At 43.2% G+C, this 15,744-nt stretch overlaps 1 protein-coding gene across 5 annotated transcripts in view; it reads left to right on the top strand.

Moving 5' to 3' along the window:
* LOC131678721 (receptor-type tyrosine-protein phosphatase N2) overlaps nt 1-15,308 on the top strand; it is a 122,967-nt gene extending 107,659 nt beyond the window's left edge. For 4 of the 5 annotated variants that reach the window (XM_058958996.1, XM_058958997.1, XM_058958994.1 and 1 more), the window contains 5 exons: nt 2,092-2,336; nt 2,408-2,663; nt 2,723-2,999; nt 3,082-3,500; nt 10,467-15,308. In XM_058958996.1, the coding sequence (XP_058814979.1) occupies nt 2,092-2,336; nt 2,408-2,663; nt 2,723-2,999; nt 3,082-3,500; nt 10,467-10,791 (1,522 nt within the window). In that variant the 3' untranslated portion in view covers nt 10,792-15,308. The remainder of the gene's footprint in view (nt 1-2,091; nt 2,337-2,407; nt 2,664-2,722; nt 3,000-3,081; nt 3,501-10,466) is intronic. The other variant, XM_058958998.1, reaches the window with a different exon arrangement.
* The last annotated feature ends 436 nt before the right edge of the window (nt 15,309-15,744 follow it).

Genomic DNA, 15,744 nt, shown 5'->3' with positions numbered 1-15,744 from the left:
GAAGTCGCCATTTTGGATTTAAAAATGGTGCTAAACAATGTCCTCCGACACCCTCGTCAGAACCATTTCGAAAATACCCATATTGATTGTATTCCAAAAGTCTTCAACTGAATCAAATTAATGTCGAAATATAAGTCTAAAAAGCAGGAATTTTATTTTTTTTTAAATCAGTAGAAAAAACGCTAAATTTAACCAAAGCTGTCGTAAATTTTAAAAATTGGCATTCAAAATTTAACTACGAAAAATTTTAAATTTAAAAACAGAATGGCTTAAATTTAAAACTGACATTTGTTGAAATCGACTGAGGAAAAAACTAGATTGAACAAAACAACCTCCCTAAAATTAGCATATTTCTTCAGGAAATCAACTAAATAACTTGATAATTTTAATGCAAAAAAGTTTTGAATTTAGAGTATATATTAGTTGAAATAACAGAAAATAGCACTAAATTCAGCACAAAATTTAGTTGAGAAGATGGAGAATGTGTCTCCGCTAAAAGTGACAGTATCATTTTCTCGCCAAATCAGCAGAGAAAACAGAAATTCCAACTAGCATTTTAGCTCTTTTCAGGAAGATCGAGAACAACTAATCAAAATCAGCAAATTGAGAATTTGCTTAGTTGTCCTAAATAATAACTAATTCAATTCAGTAAATCAACTAAGGTTTTCGCATCTGAGCCGAATTTTGGTTCTCCGTGTGGAATGTGCGGCTTAGTATACATCTCGATGATTCCTTGGATCTTGTATGTTCCTGGAATGTAATGTCCAGGTGGATGGTATTACCTTGAGCCATTGGAGAACGCAGGTGGAGTCCGTGCATCTTCTCCGAAAACTGAGCTACCATCAAGGATCCGCACAATTCCAATCGTGGGTTTCAATGGTGTTACTGTCATCGACTCTCACTCCTCCTGTTGAATCTTCACTTCTCGTATCTACACATGCTCCAAGTGCTGGCGCGGATGTATCTAAGAAGAAAGGAAGTTCTACAGTAACTTCCTTTGGTTTAATAACGCACCGCTCGATTCTCAGAGTGTATAGAAGTGCCAACTGAGAGTGGAAATTCAACCTTTGATGTCTTCTCCCGGTATATGCTCGACATTTTAATATGCCGAGGCCAGATCCGATCAGAAAACGACATCGTTCTTCAGGTGATGTTTTTTAATAAGGGCCGAAACTTCCGCTAAGTACAGCTTTATGTTTACCTCAAGATTCGAAGAAAAGAACACCGGCTTTGATATCCCCTTCTCACTGATTGCCATCCACAAGAGGGCCTTCTTCGGTAACTTTGGATGGGAGATGCTTGTGGGAGACAAGTCTTTGCCGTCGAGTTTCAGATACGTCTCGTCGTCCATGATCACAGCCACGTTGCGTTTCGACATACTTGACGAGCACCTTCAGCCACTGCTTTTGGCTGGTCGCTTGCACTTCCAACACGACCGGCCTAGACTTCCGCTTCTTCATTACGATGTCCATGTTACCCAAATTCTTTTTGACCTTGCGTTCCATCTTCCACTTCAGCGCTTGTTCCACTTTCCAGTCATTGTTGACGGGCATTTGGCTGTATCCGGCCGATACAAAGTGCGCCACGATGACGGACTTCTTCACTCTGGGTGGAGCGGGCGGTAATTACAAACCATCGAAGGTTTCTGCTTCACTGATTTCACCATGGTTACCGTAAACGAACTGATAGAGCAATCCATTTCTTTTTCTGTATGTAGCCTGCTTATATTCCTTGACGATTCGCCGGTCGCAGTATAATCGCATGAGAAATCGGTGAACTTTGTCTCTTTTTGTCTCTCTCAATATTTAATAAAAGCGTCACCAGATCTAGTTAAGCGTAATAGCGCGTCGTTTTGCATAGAAAGTAGTCTCTTGTTATAAAAACTCCATTTTGAGAAGCTCACACTAAAAACATCAATGATTAGTGTTAGGCCAACAACGTTTCAGATCTATACCTCCTTGTATGATTGAATATCTTTAAACTCTAAACTAGGTTTCTTGCAACTCTTCTCGCAAAACACTAAAACCTCCAATTTTTTCTCAGTTCATGGTTCGCTATTGATTATTATTTCTTCTTCATCCAATATTTCAGAGTTGATCGCCATGAAGTATCATTTCGGGTTGAACCAAACCCGGACAAGAAGACGGCTGCCGATGTCGCGAAGCAGATCAACGATAGCCGTTTCAAGAATAACCTCTCTCGGCGCCTTGGCGTTCTGGTAATCCAAGCAGGCGTAGGCGACAAAACCAAGGAGATTGATGCCGTGACGACCGAACGATTGAAGCGCGTCGAGGAAGGACCCGATGTAACCCATGTGATGGCGTTTATGTTTGCAGGTGGGTGGTCCGTGGTCGAGTGCGGTCAGGGGGAGGCGATTGGTAAAGTGTTGCGATCGAATTTGTTTCAGGAGCTGGGGCAGCGGCGATCATCGTGATCGTGATCACTTTATTTCTTATCAAGAAACATGATAAAAAGAAGGACAAGTTAGGTGGTCTACAAGCTGGCCTTGCTGGTGCAGATAGTTGCAGTAAGGACTATCAGGATCTATGCCGAGCGAGGATGGCTGGAAAGACGGGTACAACTGAGTCGCCTGGCGGACGGATAACTTCGTTGGCGAAAGAAGCTGAGCGGCCACCGTCGTCTAGGTCCAGTACATCGTCTTGGTAAGTTTTGAACGCATACTGAAGGAACTCTGCATCAGTACAATAATCATTTTTAACAGGAGTGAAGAACCCGCGTTAACAAATATGGACATCTCTACCGGTCACATGGTTTTATCTTATATGGAGGATCATCTACGTAATAAGGGTAGATTACAGCGAGAATGGGAGGCATTGTGTCGCTATGAAGCGGAACCGAGTGCGAGGGATGCTGCATCGCAGGCACAATGTGCTCCACTGAACCGTCCCGGTGCTCCGCTACCATACGATCACTCTCGGGTAGTCCTGAACCATTTGGCCAATGCGGAAGGAATGGATTACATTAACGCTTCTACAATCGTAAGTGGCTTTATACTTTGAATACATTCTGTATGTTGTAATTTTGGGTACCTTTTGTGTGACCTAGTTCTTTCCTTTTCAGACGGATCATGATCCGCGTGCCCCGGCCTATGTGGCCGCGCAAGGTCCAATGCAGTCGACGCTAGCCCACTTCTGGCAGATGGTATGGGAACAAGGTGCGGTTGTACTAGTGGCACTTTGTCGGTTACAAGAAAACGCTGAATCTGCTTGCGCCCGGTACTGGCCCGAGGAAGGCGCTGAAGTATATCACATCTATGAGGTGCATCTGGTCAGCGAGCACATCTGGTGCGATGATTATCTGGTGCGATCGTTCTATCTGAAAAACCTGCGAACCGGAGAGACACGCACCGTTACCCAGTTCCACTTCCTTTCATGGCCACAGAGCGGCGTGCCTACCTCGGCCAAGGCTTTGCTGGATTTCCGGCGGAAGGTTAACAAATCGTACCGTGGACGTTCGTGTCCGATTGTTGTGCATAGCAGGTAGGTAATACTAGGTATGCTAGTTTATATGCGGTTTACATTGATACTGCACTGGTGTGGTATGAGAAAGAGATCAATAAAGCCTGATCCACTTAGAATCCGGACCAGGTATTTCTCGGAAATAAGAGAAATATTATTTGGTCAATGTGAAGTTATTTTATTGTTCTTTTATAGAAAATAATGCAAAAGTACTCTGACGACTTTCGGATGAATTCGTGGATTTTCTTTGGAACTTTCACCATCGTTTACGCACACTAGACTGGTCACTTTTCCTTAACTTCTGCTCCTTAAAAGCCCAATATCTTTCTAAAGAGCGGAATTGCGGGAAGTTGTGTGGATTGATATCCCTTAATTAAGTATTGTTTTTTTTTGCGTTTCGAATTCATCTCGTCAGTAACTAGCACCATCTAGGTATCTAGTTAGACGATGAATCTAAACTAGTACCCAAATTGGCACTAGTTAGACACAAACAAATTCCAAACAGTTCACACGACATATGTGAACGTCAAAAGTAACTGACTCGTCCCGAGTGATATCCCGAGAAGCAAGGCTAGACTCACCGCCGGAGACTAGATCGAGTTGTCCTAGTAGTAGAACTTCCTCCGCCGGGGAACTCTCCGTCGGGGGAAGCCAGGTTCACCGCCGGGGATTAGGCTAGGTAGACCGCGACGGGACACTACCAGTCGCGGGTCGTTGGGGTACCAGCGAACTGGACGCCCTACTCCACCGGAATCACCGGACTGACCTCGACACCTGGTTGTTTGGTTCGGTTTCGAGAGAAAAAACAACACACACTATCAGTACACAGTGTCTACCCATTATAATCTAGCGTTAGCCAGTACTTTCCATATTAGAATTTTTTAGAACATTCTAAAAGAAAAAAAAATTATTGAACATATTTCCTTCGGCTCCCTTGTTCCATTAATCACCGCAACTCCCTTCTCGCGCCATTCAGCACCACTTACTCGTTGAGCTCCCGACTTGTTCGCAAACTACTCGGTCTAGTCCCCGACGATGGACCTAGCCTACTCCAACGGAGAATTCCCCGGCGAGAGAAGTTCTCCCGAAACCGAGCCAACCAACCAGATGTCGAGGTCAGTTTGGCGATTCCGGTGGAACAGGGCGTCCGGTTCGCCGATGCCCCGACGACCTGAGACTGGTGGTATTTTGTCACGGTCTACTCAGTCTAGTCCCCGGCGGTGGATCTAACTTACGCCGACGGAGAGTTCTCCGGCGAAGGAGGCTCTCCCGATACCCGATTCTTCTTTTGTTTTAGCACCACAATTTCTTGAGCCCCTTTGGCTTCCTCTCGTTCCGTTTCGCTCTACTTTCCCGATGAGCCATTCGGCTCCCGCCCTCACTTGTTCGCGAACTACTCAGTCTAGTCCCCAACAATGGATCTAGCCTATTCTCCTGCAACCGAGCGGTAGATTTCTCCTGATTCCGATGTTCGTTTTTGTGAACCATTTAGTTCTCCGCGTCGTCCCGATCTACTCGATCTAGTTCCCGGCGGTGGATCTAGCCTACTCACGAGCTACCCAGTAGGATGTCGAGGTCGGTTCAGCGATTCCGGTGAAGCTTGACGTCCGGTTCCCAGGCGCCCCGACGACACAACTCGGTGATACGTCACGTACTACTCAACTGGTCCCCGGCGGTGGACCTAGTCTACACAGTTGGAGAGTTCCCCAGCGGCGGAATTTCTCTCGAAACCCGATTTGTGGCTTCTTGTTGGTCTCTTCGCTACTTCCTCTGCAGCCCGGAGAGTATGCTCGAGACCACTCTGTTGACAGCGTCCCAGGTATGTTCGTCACGGCACATCTCTTTGACGATATTGTCCACTGTCATACCAGGTTTACCCCTTCGGACTTCCTCGAATCTAGGGAATTCGAAGACCACGTGTTCCGGTGTCTTCTGCACAGTCGCACACTCCGAGCGAAAAGGTGACGAGGCATGTCCAAACCGATGCTAGTACTTCCGGAAGCATCCGTGCCCGGACAAAAACTGCGTCAAATGGATGTTCACCTCTCCATCCTTCCTATGTACCCAGGCCGATACATTTGGGATGAGTCGGAGGGTTCACCTTCCTTTCTCCGCGTTGTCCCACTCCTGTTACCATTTAGCCAACGAGTCCGCTCGAACCAGTCTCCTAGCGTTACGTGCAATTCTCCGCTGATAGCATTCCACGTCCTCCGTCAGGGTAATGCAGATGGGGATCATCCCGGCAATAACGCATACTGTCTCCGACGATATTGTTCTGTAGGCACTCGCGACTCGTACAGCCATCAATCGGAATGTCCTGTTTAGCTTTTCACGGTTCCGCTTGGTTTTCAGCGCAGCACTCCAGGCAGGAACCCTATATCGGAGTATCGATGACGAAACAGTAGATAGCAGACGTCTCGTGCTGCTTCTCGGGCCGCCGACGTTTGGCTTGATTCTCGCTATTGCGTTCGTTGCCTTCGCCGACTTTTCACAGGCGTAATCAACGTGGTTGTTGAAGCTCAACCGGTCGTCGATTATAACTCCCAATTGCTTCAATGCACGTTTCGATGCAATCACGTGCCCTCCGACGTCGATCTGCATCCGTTGAACCGATCTGCAGTTACTGACCAACAACACCTCCGTCTTGTGGTGAGCTATTTGCAGCTTTACCCCGTTCATCTAGCTCTCGATCGCGTCTATTGTCTCCATCACCGACACCTCCACTTCTTCGAGTGTCTCACCCATCACCGTTAGTGACACGTCGTCCGCGAAACCTACGATTTTCACTTTCCTAGGCAGCTGCAGCGTTAAGACCCCATCGTACATCCCGTTCCAAAGGGTTGGACCGAGAATGGAGCCCTGAAGAACGCCCGCTGTGACACGCAATGACTTCTGCCCTTCGCTCGTCTCGTACAGCTGCACTCTGCTCTGAAAGTAGCTCTTCAGGATCTGGCATAGATAGTCGGGAACCCTCATTCTATGCAGCGCTGCCACGATGGCTTCCCAGCTGGCACTGTTGAACGCGTTCTTCACATCTATCGTGACCACAGCGCAGTATCGATCTCCTCTTCGCTTCTGTTTAGATGACTTCTCAGCACTCTCGAGCACTATCCGAATTGCATCCACTGTCGATGCTCCTTTGCGGAAACCGAACTGCATCTTGGACAGTCCGCGCTCACCTTCCGTGAATTTCGTCAACCTGTTAAGAATGATCCTTTCCAGGAGTTTTCCGAGTGTATCCAGCAGGCATATGGGCCTGTACGAGGTCGGGTCGCCAGGTGGCTTCCCTGGCTTCGGCAGCAACACCAGCTTCTGGACCTTCTACACTTCGGGGAAGTTGCCTTCATTTAGGCACTTCTGCATCACTATTCTGAACATGCCCGGATATGCCAGGATCGCAGCTTTCAGTACCACGTTTGGTATTCCATCCGGACCAGGGGCTTTCTTTGATTTTAGGCGCTTCGATGCTTCTGCTAGCTCGTCGTTAGTCACTTGCCGATCCGTGTTTGTTCCTTCTTCTTCGCCGTACGATGTCGGTGGCCATATAGTTGGATCGTGCTTCGGGAAAAGACCCTCGACGATTATCTTCAGCTTGCTCGGACACATTTCGGCTGGCGTCGTCGGACCCTTCATTTTCGCCATCACGATTCGGTATGCGTCACCCCAGGGATTGGCGTCTACTTCTCGGCATAGCTCCATGTGCAACTCTGACTTGCTAAGTCTGATCTCCCGTTTTAAAGCGACCCTAGCTTCCCGAAACGCTGCCTTACGCTCTTCTCTATCTGGTTCCGACCTTGCTCTTTGGGCCCGGCTTCTGTCTCTGAGACAAGCAGCGCGTAACGTACTAAGCGTCTCGTTCCACCAGTAAGCTGGACACCGTTTGTTGCGTGGTTCCAGTTTTCGCGGCATTGTGGCGTCACAAGCCGCCACAATCCTTCTTGTTAGGACAGCCGCATCCACGTTCTCGGTTCCGCCTTTTGGCCGAAGTGCCTCAACAAAGAGGTCTTTGTTGAAGGCTTTCGTCTTCCACTTTCGTTCGCCGGTCACCCATCTCTGTACTGCCGCGGGGTTCCGTTGACCGATACGGTAGCGAATCTCCTGGTGGTCACTATGCGTATACGTTTCGCATACTCTCCAATCCATGTTCGCCGTCAATGAGGGACTACAGAATGTGACGTCGATGATAGACTCCCTCCCGTCTCTCCGAAATGTGCTAACAGAGCCTTCATTGCACAATCATACGTCTAACTTCGCTAGAGCTTCCTGCAGGATACACCCTATTGTGTTGGTTACTCTACTGCCCCATTCCACAGCCCAGGCGTTGAAGTCACCACCAATGACTACCGGCTTCCGATCGATCAACTGCTCGGTTAACTGTTCCAGCATTAGGCTGAACTGCTCTACTGTCCACCTTGGAGGAGCGTAGCAGCTACATACGAAGATGCCGTTGATTTTGGCTATCACGAAACCCTCGTATGAACGTTCTACAACTTCTAGGATGGGGAATCTTCCCATTACTTGTATCACAGCGGTTCCTGATCTATCCGCCACCCAGTCACCGTTTTAGAGGGGCTTGATAAGGCTCTGCGATCAAAGCGACATCGCACATAGTTTCTGTCGTAGATTGCCACAACAGTTGTTGTGCGGTATCACAGTGATTCAGGTTTATCTGGGTCATCTCCATCACCGTTGGCCTGCAGTCGCCTTCTTGTAGGCTGGGCATTTAAAGCCACTCGTCTGATGGTCGTTTCCTTCCGCTGGGATGCAAAGCAAGCACTTCGGCCTCTGCGTGCAGTCTCTCGCAAGATGGCCCGTCTCTCCGCATTTCCAGCACATCCCGGATCTGTCCGGGCCTTTGCAAGCCCCTGCTAAATGTCCAAAGCCTAAACATTTGAAGCATTTCTCCGCTTATTTATTTACTCGTGGGGCGGCTCTCAGTAGGCATCTCTACCATCCAACTGTAACTTTACCTACCTCCAGTGCCTTGTCTGCAGCGGTTACCGGTAAACGAATCATCGCTGTCTGCGTTCCTCCGTATCCCTTCCTTAACCGGATCGTCATGTGCACCTCGCCCAATTTGCACTGCTGCTTCATAGCATCTCTCAACTCGTCTTCCGTCGTTATTTCGTCAAAGTCCTTGCACACAATTATCATCTCCGGGCTTAAGGCTTTAACTTCTGCCTTTCCACCCATTGATTTAGTTATAGTCTCCTGCAAGGCAGAGCTACTAGTCGTAGTATTCTTCTTCAGCTCGAGGAGCATCTCATTTTTTGGGTACGCCTGACGCTTAACACGTTTCCCCCCAAATCTTTCAGCTCCGGGTCTTCTCTGACTTTTTTGAGCAGTGCTGCGTACGTAGTCTCGTCATTTGCCTTGACGAGCACGGCTTCTCGCTTAGGCGCCTTCTGACGAGCTGAGGGTTCTGATTTCCTCTTCTGCTCCCCTTTTCGCTCCTCCTTCTTTTTTTGCTGTTTCCCGCGTTTCTCCTTCCGACATACAACGGTACTCCAGCTTTCACCCTGTAAGGTGGCGTCCTTTCCTTCGGCAGCAACAGCGTCCTCGAGCGTCTGCCTCTTTGACCCGTCTCCTGGCGAGGATCTTGTCCTCTTTGGAGTTATGGGAACTGACGTGTTCTCAACTCCAATCTGCCTCTCCTTACCCTGTTTTGGAGGAGCTAGGAGGATAGTGGCCTTAGCCGACGCCGATGCTCGCTCAGCTGGATCCGTCCTCTGCGTTGCTGTATCGTACTCTTTCACGGTAGACAGTAGCGCCTTCCGGATTTTGATTACCATCTCCTTAATGTCTTTATGAACATTGTTTCTCGTGTCCACGAACTTGTGTGTGTGTGTGTGTGCAATTAATCTCCCAGAGACCGGCAGTGATTTTATAGAAGAAACTTGTCTGCACCTATTTACTGATATCTTTAGTATTATCCATACATGTACACAATTTTAATCCTGAAAATGAAAGGTTCTATTGTACATCCAAGAATGCCTGAGATTACCTTCATATACAATAAGCCCGGCGCGAATATATCTACGTATCAATGGAGATATGTGCATTATATTCGCACTTCCAGTATGAAGAATAGTATTTTTGATTCCAGCACGTATTTTCTATTAGCAAAATATTTGTGTTAAATATATAAGCTTTAAAAATAATATAAAAACGATCTCACCAGCGCTTGGCTCTGAATCAATTGCTTCTTGACATTTCTGCGCCGAATTTTCTATTATCAGTCAATAAAATCGTTGCAGCAACTAGTAAAGTTCAGATGGCGCTGCAGACGCTAAGCGGTGCGAACGGCGTAGTTGTTGATGCTCGATTCACGAACGTGTATCGGGAAGTTATTGGAATATGACGTAAAATCACTATGCAAATTTATATTCTTCTAACACGGAAATTAACAGAAGAAGCAGCCTACTGAGCAAATAGTTTCAATTTCCAGTTAAATTCACTATATTTCACTGGAAAACTTTGAACAATATTAGACAAACACAGACACATTCAAGCAAGAGGATGGCATGACGTCATATTGGCGTAGTCAACATAAAAACTTTGTTTTGTAACAAAATAACCGAAATTTGTCTGAATTCAAACGAGGAGCACTTTAGTTTGCAACAAATTAGAGAAAGTGTGCATTGTTTTCTATTGTTTACTGGTACTTCTGTTTGTTGATGACATTTCAAGCGATTTTGACGTTGTCTAATGTGGTTTTCGTTTGAGGCGAAACTGAGTCAGTTCCTAACCCCAACTGCTGTCAAAATGTATGAACTGACAGCGGTTGGGGTTAGAACCTGACTCAGTTTCAGGTTCAAGCGAAATCGCCATAACTGACCCCCATTGATCGGTGGAAAAACGATGTTGCCTATTGTCAAACTCTGTATGTAGAGATAGGGACGCCATTTGCCTACATTCAAGCGATTCGGCAGTGTTCCTAAAAAATCGTAAACACTGCATACTGACAGCGTACGTTTATTTTTTCAGCAACGGATCCGGCCGTACCGGTGCGTACATCCTGCTGGACCTGGTACTGGGTCGCATGAACAAGGGAGCCCGTGAAATCGACATAGCGGCCACACTGGAGCACCTGCGTGATCAGCGAGCTGGACTCGTTGCCACCCGGCAACAGTTCGAGTTTGTGCTGATGGCCGTGGCCGAAGAAGTGCATGCCATTCTGAAAGCTTTACCACAGAACTCCGGTGCAAGCGGAGAGAAACGACCAAGTGATCCGGAAAAGGAACAGCACCAGCAGAGTAAAGAACCATCCGATCCGGAGACAAAGGAAAAGGACAAAGCGACGGATAAATGAATGAAGGAAATGTTGTAGTCAAACGTTTAATTGTATTTTCAAGATTTGTTTCTTTTTTAAATTTTTTAGATGATTTTTGAGATTCGATTTTTGCCCCCCAAAAACTCGTTGCTCAAAGTAAAAACTAATATTCTGGGCATGGAGATTTATATTTGTTTTGTTTGCGCATTTCATTTAGAAAAATAAATAAATCTGTAGTTTAGGGTTCGAAGTTTTATTACAAATTCAAAGTAGTAGCACAACTAGGTTTAACATCAGTTGCAGTTCAATTTAAGTTTATGGAACCTGAAACACACGATACCGGAAAACCAATGCAAACGTCTTAGGGAATTTTGAATGACACAAGTAAAACCCAAACCAAATTATTAAGTATAACTGTTATTTAATCAATCCTTAAAAAAATAATTGAAAGAAGAAAATGTAATTATTATCCGTCAATTTTTCTGACTAGTAATAGAACAAATTGACAACATCATAAAATCAAGCCACGAGGGCAAATTTTATCCCTTTTCAAGATGGAAAAAAATTTGCCCTCCTGAACTGCGAAGTATTTTCAAGCATCTATTGGGAAACATTTTCTAACAACTAACCAAATATACCCGGCAACGAAGCTGTCTGCCGCGCTGAACACCCGCCGCCAGCCAGCGGATATGGACGGTGCGACGCATCCGGAGACAAGATCTGAAAGCAAGTTACCACCTAGAGGCACACATACACCCACACACCGGACACGTGCAGGCGAGCAAGGTTAAACTTATTATCAGATAAGATAAATATCATCATTTAATTATTTCTATAAACTGAAGGAATATAAAATCAGTAACAGCAAATAACATCTAACCAAACCAAGTTCACATATGTACCTCTAATGAAAACTTTTTTTTAAAAACAAAAATAAATTTTAAAGCCGTTAGAAATGAAAATAATTGAATTAAAAAGTATATATTTGAAGGGCCAATGGATAAAAAAGGTAAGATTATGTATGAGCTAACAAACACACCTGACAAATCAGACGCAACCGACACATCATCACACACAAAAACACTTACACAGAGTAGGCACTGTTCATTCACACATACCGCCATCTGGCGACAAACTAGGGAAACAACTATTGATGCAGCTATTAGATAGGATTCTAGAGAATACGAACAGAAGAAAGGGGGCTTGTTAGGAGGAGTGAGGGGACCGGTAGTCAACCGGAAGGAACAGTTGATAAAATATATATTTTTTGATTCCTTATTGGATTTGAAGACGCACGGAAAAAAGAAGACTACACGCTAAATCTTATTTTGGATAACGACAAATGAAACATGCGATTGTTCGATGAAAACAGTTAAATAACGTAAGGTAGCTTTTAAACAACAAACACAACAGATTGAAGAACAGGCTCTTCACGCATTTCTTCAAATTATATATATGAATATGGGAGCTGTAAGATAAGTACATATATATATATACATTATATACATATACAGCAAAGGTACATTTCGCACGTCTCCAACCAACAAAATGTTATAATGATGAAACGTAAAACTAGCACAGCATAAGAAATATAAATATTGGCTCACCCTGTCCTGTCAAAGTGTCCTAAACTATCCAGCCAGTTTAGGCTCGTTGACAGGTGAAATCATCCGAACTTTTTGCTAATTTCCCTGGCAGAAGAATTACGCAAGCTCGACCTTAGACTAGGTAAATTTCCGCAGATTCTTAGAGTAAGATTGACATTTAGTTGCTTTATTTCTTTTCGGGGGCCATACCGAAACCATAACCTTTCAAACAGTCAAAGTAGGCGTGAAAATTACCTCTCTCTGGTCGGCAAAGGAATGTGGAAAGTTAAGGAAATATATTGGAAACAGAACATCCGATTGAACAAAAAAAAACTATTGGTTTACATTTGAACTGTCAAACGAGTTAAATAGAGACTGACATATGTCTTTTTTGTACACGTTTTCTCCTTTTTTTGCTACTAGAATTTTGTCCCACTGGATAAAGAACTCAAACCTTTTTGGAAAACCGTTTTCATTCATTTAAATGAAACGTCTGTCCTTCGTTTTAATTTCAAAAGCAAATCTTACAATTAACCAATAATGGGTAAAGGAAGAACCTTATAAAATATATTCGATGTAACAAGTTTCAAAAACTATTCAAAAGATGCAAACACATTTTAAGTCATTATTCCTAGAAAGTAGACATATTATACAATACAAAGTCTTATACATAAACAAACGACTATACATATACAAAAGTTATCCATATAGCAAACAACTAAAGCAAAAAAAAAACACAAATGGGGCTTATTATTATACATTAATCATTGTTTAACTTTAGCCAACGGCAAAAATATTATCGCAATCAGTTGATGGTAAATCTTTGTTGTTTAGTAATCGTACCGTTCAGTGTAGGATCTTAGCTGTCGAAGAAAAAGCAACAGTTCAGTGTGTTGGTTTGTCTATATGGCCGAGATCCTCTCCGCGCCGGTACGCGTTGTTGTGAGAAGGAACATTGAAGGTGTTGAATTGGATAAAAACTGTCACAAATTATCTATCATTTAGAAGAAAAGAGAGAAATATAGAAGTTATATATAAGTGGTAACAAAGATGGGAAAAATATTCATATATTCTTGTGTATAAATGTCCACAGTACAGCAAATAGCATTATCACAAAACAAAACAGGTGAAATAAAATGTATATCAGCTAAACTTCGTTGTCTCAATCGAACACCTGAAGAAACGCGCTTGTATAAAAAGGTTATGAAATGTAAATGCTATTTTGATTACAAACAAAATATGATCACGAATTGGTAAAGAAAACAAAACGGAGGAATTCTTCTTTTGACGTAGGACTACGTCCTTTACGTTTTTAAATCAAGCTATGTTAAGTTTTGAAAGTATAATTTACTTCGTTAGTCAAAGATTTTCATTTTATTGAGTCACTGCAGAAGGGTTAAATACAACGCAACAGGGAAACTAATTGAAAAATTTAACAAAAAATTGGTGTAACAATTTCCAAATTTTTAACATTAAAAAAAATATTGTTTCATGTTAATCTTGAGGTGCAAGGTTGTATTGTATAAGTAAGTTGATTTAAATCTACCGAGCAGCGAATACTGCACACACCCCGTGCAATTTATGAAAAGGAACGGAATGCAAACTGTCAAAGTACACTCCTCGACAAATATATGATTAGGGCTTAAAAGCGAACTGTCAAAATTCTCTTTAAAAGGAAATTCTGAACAATCCGTTACTGGCCAAACACAGTTCACAGCGGTTTATGAAAGAGAAAACTTTTCTCTTTTGTCTACTACCAACATCTGTGGTTGGCGAGTAACGGTTTGTCCGAAATTTCCTTTCAAAAGAACAGTTGACAGTTGGCTTTAAAGTCGTAATCATATGTTTGTCGAGACTTTTTGATGGAGAACTTGCGAACAAACCATTGCTCACCGAGCATAGCATATAATTAAGGTGAAAAAAAACATCTGTTAAAGCCGATGTTGAGGGGAAATTCCGGACGAAACGTTACTTGCCAAGCCAAGCTGTCAATAGTAAGCAAAAGAGAAATGTTTTTTTCTTTCATTGACTGCTACGAGTTGTACTTGGCCAATAACGATCTTTCCAGAATTTCTCATTAAAATATATTTTGACAGATTATACCTTAATTTTAGGTTAATCAAGAGCTGTTTACTTTTAACAAATGAGAAAAGTTTTTTGATATGATCTGTGCATCCAGAACTTCCCCTCAAAATATGTTTTGACAGTTGGCTGAAACGCCCTTATCATTAGTTACTCGAGGTATAATCTTTTTTATCAACACTCTTGTGAAGCACTCTCAAATTATCGCCGCAAAATTCACGAACAGATCAGAACGTAGTTGAAAATCGGGACGGATTATTGACAACAGAGACGAGTAACACCGGGAGAAAATCACGATATCAAATTTATTTATGTCAACAGATGTAACCATCACACAGACACAAAATATGTAAAATATTTACAGGAGCAGTTGCAGAAGAGTACTAAGATCACAAACACAAACACACATCCTTATCACATTTTGTGTAATGCATGATATACATACAATAACGCAACTATGGAAATATATAAATGATATTCTATTGAAAAAATAAAACAAGCAAATCAAAGTGACTCTATTTATCTGTATCATCAGAATAGATTACAATTCCCAACTGCACACACTCACACGTACACACGAACAAACATGCACAACACTGGTCTAAGTATTTGGAAACAGTGCTTCGCAGAGAGACTTTTACTATCAGTGCACACCGGCAGAGGAGGTAAACATTGATGTTTAATTAAAGGAAAATCCCTATTCTATCGAAGGTGTAAGATGTGAGCTCTTTTTACCTGATAAAAAGCAAAAAGAAGAAGAAGTAAAAGAAGGCAAAAAACTAATAAAACTAAACATAATAGTGAACGAATGAAGAAAATCTACACGGCAAGTGACTGGAAGCTGAGGATAAGCGGGGGAAATAAAGTCCAATTATGACAGTCAAGAGAGATGTGTGCTTTGTTCGAGAAATTTTATTTATCTTCGATGGCCATCATATTGCACTAGAAAAACTCTAGAAAGAGAACTGCGGAGACTCCATTTAGCTGTCAAAAAACGAATCCAATCGAACATTGCCTATCCCTATAACATTGGACGTAGTGCAAAACCTAGGATAGGATCCGCCAGCTGGTTTCTTCTTATATTTTACTAATCCCTGTTGAAAACGACATACCCCACTCGACCATTGTTGCCAAAATATTTGTTTTGTTTTGTTTTGGTCGTATATTTGTTCTGATTAAAATATTCTATATTATGTACCAATTTCATGCTTCTGGAAAAATCAAAGATTTAGTCTTTATATCCGCATTTAAACGATCATAATGTTTTTTTTTCCATCGGAATACAGCAAAACAAAATAATATATATTCGTTGTTGGACATTACG

Source organism: Topomyia yanbarensis, chromosome 2, assembly GCF_030247195.1.
Source record: "Topomyia yanbarensis strain Yona2022 chromosome 2, ASM3024719v1, whole genome shotgun sequence".
NCBI classification, from domain to species: Eukaryota; Metazoa; Arthropoda; class Insecta; order Diptera; family Culicidae; genus Topomyia; species Topomyia yanbarensis.
The sequence above is the reverse complement of the archived record's forward strand: the minus strand, read 5'-3'. Positions and strand labels throughout refer to the sequence as shown.